At 46.0% G+C, this 4294-nt stretch overlaps 1 protein-coding gene across 1 annotated transcript; it reads right to left on the bottom strand.

Moving 5' to 3' along the window:
* Positions 1–4294, bottom strand: B2M (beta-2-microglobulin). Its single transcript, XM_008586362.1, has 2 exons — positions 4172–4294; positions 1–344 (listed from the first exon to the last, which is right to left on the bottom strand). Exons 1-2 carry the CDS (start codon positions 4236–4238, stop codon positions 1–3), a joined length of 411 nt encoding a protein of 136 aa, XP_008584584.1. The 5' UTR covers positions 4239–4294.

The following is a 4294-nucleotide window of genomic DNA, read 5'->3' on the forward strand; positions in this document are numbered from 1 at the left end:
TTATGCTGTGACTCTACTCAGATACAACCTTTGGCAGCTAAGGAGGAAAGAACTTAAAAACTTACCCCATTTAACTGTCTTGGGTTCCGAAAGAGTTCCATGTGTCACACGGCAGGCGTACTCATCTTTTTCATTGGGGGTGAAATCAGTGTGGACCAGAAGATAGAAAGACCAGTCCTTGCTGAAAGACAGGTCTGACTGCTCCACTTTTTCTATCTTCACTCCGTTCTTCAACAAATCAATCTGAATCTGGGGTGGATGAAATCCAGACACATAGCAGTTGAGGAAATTTGGCTTCCCATTTTCTGCTGGGTGACGTGAGTAAACTTGGATCTTTGGAGAACCTGAGGAACATCAGGGAAAGACAAATGAAAATTGCCAGAGTATTTCACTTATTTTTTGTAGCAGATTGCCAGCTGTTTTCTTCTGTCACTGAAGATTGTGCTGAATTTTTAAAAACCTGTCTCTGGAGGCTCTCAAGAACCTTCGACATCTTCTCAGCACCCAGATTTGACTCCAACCTACTTTTCAAACTTCATTTCTCACATTGCACATCCTCCATAGAAACCACATCAAATTACTCATGATACTGTACCCTGCTTCAGCCCCTTCAATATTTTTTCTTATGTTTATTCTCTTCTTTTTGGTTCCTGCTCCTGCCTAAATCTACACCATCTGACTTCCTAATATGAATTAAGTGGCTAATACAGTGACTGACCCACAATAATTGTTCTATAAGTGGCAGATGTTATTATTACCTCCTTGCTTAGGTTCATATGTGGGTCAACCCAAGGTTATGTTCCCACCAAACAGAACCCCTTTATTCCTGCCCGGAGTTTAAATGCCAAATCTCTATTTGATTTTGTACCTGATTTTGTGAGCTAGAAAACAAAGAAAGAAACAAAACCTAAATGCCTAGAAGAGCTGGAAAATGCCTTAATGACTGGGTCAGGCTGGATCAAATAAAATAGGGAGAGGTGAGGTCTGTAGCAAATAGGAAAGAACATACTCTCTATTATGACTAAATGGAATAATGTATGTGAGAGTAGGATTTGCATTTTTAATTAGCACCCTCACGTAATTGCTGTAACTAGCCAGGGTGGGAATACATTGCCTAATGCTACAGAACAGTGGTTTCCAAAGTGGGTGGCATGACTAGACCATCAAAAGGGAAGTGGAAAGAAAATATTATAAACTCTATTTCCGTATTTCCCATCCAGAATGAAAGCAAATGTTACTGCTACTAAATAGACAGACTGACACTAATACATACATATAATTTGTTCTTTTTTTAATTTTTAATTTTTATTTTTTGGGCAGTTTGTCAGTATGGTGTAATTTGCTTTTAAACACATATATGCAGTGTACATGATCACTAAAGGGCAGCTACTACTCCATGCTGTGGCTTGATTGAATTGTGTTTCCCAAAGTCCACATATTGGAAGCTTAATCCCCGTTGTAACTGTTGAGGGTAAGAAATCCTATTATGGTAATTGAAAGGTGGTGCCTTGAAAGGGTGATTAGATTGTGAGAACCATGCCATAGTGAATAGGTTGATAATGATGGTCAGGGATGTGGTTCTGAGTGCCTTAAAAGGAGAGCATGTGAGAGTCTCTCTTTCTGCTTCTGCCATCTTGCAATGTGATACCCTGTGTCACTGAAGCCACCATTAAGGAAGTCCCTCACCAGATGTGTTCCCTAGACGCTGGACTTCCCAGCCACTGAAACCGTAAGCAATAAATTTAGTTTTCCTACAAATCACCTAGTTCCAGGTATTTTGTTATAAGCAACAGAAACAGACAAATAAACTCCATGTCAGGGAGGTGGTGGGGAGGGAGAAGGAGTATCAGGCTACCCTAACCAGATGTATCTGTCTAGAAACACCCTATCATTAAAGGCAAGGTCACCAGCCCCACCAAGAACTGGACTTCCCATTGAAGCCCTGATTTTTTCCTTCATAAAGTTAAAAGTGAAAATAAACCAGAGAGCTCATTGCATTTGAGCTTCTAATAAGAACATAATAAATGCCACAGGATAACACCAAGGTCAAGTGTTCAGATCCCAGTACCAGCCAGCCACCAGATTAATTAATTAATAGCACAGAAGTCAGAGCATAGGTTCATCCTCCCTGGGATTCTCTCTTTGAGGGAGGCAGGCAAGATTTTGCAAGAATATCACCATAATTTTTTCTAAAAGAAAGATGAGTATCAGACAGGCCGGGTTTAAATCTGGGCTCAGCCACTTACTGGCTCTGTGACTTTGGGAGAGTTATTTAAGCTTTGGAAGAGTTATGAAGCTTAACTGAAAAATTAATTTATGCCCACAGTAAAACAATACAGGGGCTGGCCAGTTAGCTCAGTTGGTTAGAGACTGGTGCTGGTAACACCAAGGTCCAGAGTCAACCCCTGTACAGGCTGCTCACACAGATAAAGGGGGAAATTGATCCCCAGAGGCAATCACTGTTGCGTGCTTCTTGTATATCTTTGGCATGTGTTACTTTGGAAATTTTCAAAATAAGATTTTTTTAAATGTCAAATTGTTATTTTAAAAATTGACATCTATCATCATCAGCAAATAACAATAATGATGATATATACATTATCTTTACTTTGTAAATAAATTGTATTCAAATTAAATGCCATTTTCTCACGATCAAAACACTGCTTCACAGGGGTTTTTTGAGGGGAATAGATGAGAGGGCCAAGTATATCGCTGGCTATTTAGAAAGCTCTCAAGATCTTTGGCCTCCTCTACAGTATTGGAAACCATCTTGGATTACTCTTATCTCTGGTTTTACAACTTCCCTGACTTTGACAAATCTTCATTTTTTCAAAACTGAAAGTAGAGGCTCCATACATCTTGGAAAGAACCAGGCAAGATGCCAGAGAAGCCCTGTGAAGGAAAGGCAACAGGGGCCCGGGGCCGCCCAGCTTGCTCGGGAGAACTTCACCTGGGAAAGTAAGGAAGTGTGTTTCTGAAAAAAATGCACCGATTACAGTCAAAAGGCCTACGCTCTTGCAAAAGGCCCGGGTCGGGCTCGATTTCAATCCCGATTGTCTGCCATTTATCCCGTGTATGATTAAGTTACTTAATATCTCGGTGCCTCAGTTTCCTCATCTGTGATATGTGATTAATAACTATAATCTTTACTTTCTAGGCACATTTTCAGAATTAAATGACATAAAACACGTAAAGTCCTCAGCATACAGTAAGCAGTCAGTAACAGGTCCCTCTTATGATTATTATTAAGAGTGACTTGTGGGCCGACCCCGTGGCTCACTCGGGAGAGTGCGGCGCTGGGAGCGCAGCGGCGCTTGGAGCGCCGAGGCCGCGGGTTCGGGATGGCCGGTGCCACGCTCACTGGCTGAGCGCGGTGCGGACGACACCAAGCCAAGGGTTACGATCCCCTTCCCGGTCACACACACACAAAAAAGAGTGACTTGTAATGGGAACAAGCGGGTTAATGGTGCGCAGGCGCTCTGTCACACTGCGAAGCATTCTACAAACTCCGCGTGCTGTTCCCTCGCCACGGTTTGGTTCCACATAGATCGGGTGGTGCCGAGGGGCAGGCGAACCTGGCAGGGGACCAGACGAAGCCCGCAGCCCTCCCGGTTCCAGGAAAGGAGAGTTGTCCGTGACAACCCGGGCTGTGTCTCCCATGTCTCCACTCATTCACAGCCCTCGACTCCGCGCCTTTGGGTTGAGCCTGCCCGCCCTCCCCTCCCGCTGCGCTCCGGGAGCCCGAGGCCCCGCGAAAGGGCGGAAGAGAAACCCTCCCCCACTTTGGCCGCCCCGCAGCTCATCAACACCCCGAAAGTTTGCCCCGACCCACCCTGCGCCAGAAGACCAGAGATCTACCCCGCTCCCCGCGGAAAGGAGCAAGAAGCGTGCGTCCCAAGTCTGCACACCCTCCTCATTCCCCGGCCACTCCGCTGCTTCCCCAGAGACCCAGCCCTGCGCAATCTAGCCGCCGGGAAGAACTTGGGGGAGGGGTCACAGAGTCGGAGAGAGCCGAGAGGGGGATGACTGGTTAACTTAGTTGGGTAGAGCGCGGAAAGTCAAAGGTTCGGGTCCCTGTCCCCGCCAGCAGCCAAAAAAAAAAAGAGCGCCCAGAGGGCCAAAGAGTGTTGGCGGCGGGCGAGGAAGGGCTAGCAGAGGAGGGGACACTCACGCGGCACACAGTCCAGGCCCGGCAGGGAGAGTAGCGCGAGCACAGTCAAGACCACGTAGCGCGACATTGCTGCTCCACAGCGGAGTCCAACGCAGTACTGCCCTCCCGACCCCGCGCGCCTAC

Source organism: Galeopterus variegatus, unplaced genomic scaffold (assembly GCF_000696425.1).
Source record: "Galeopterus variegatus unplaced genomic scaffold, G_variegatus-3.0.2 Scaffold3963, whole genome shotgun sequence".
Taxonomy (NCBI): domain Eukaryota; kingdom Metazoa; phylum Chordata; class Mammalia; order Dermoptera; family Cynocephalidae; genus Galeopterus; species Galeopterus variegatus.

Bases quoted from the DNA above. Each gene is read 5' to 3' on its own strand.
- B2M (XM_008586362.1), bottom strand. From the start codon at position 4,238: ATGTCGCGCTACGTGGTCTTGACTGTGCTCGCGCTACTCTCCCTGCCG. The intron at 345-4,171 runs GTGAGTGTCCCC...GATGTTCCTCAG, and splicing joins GGGCCTGGACTGTGTGCCGC to GTTCTCCAAAGATCCAAGTT.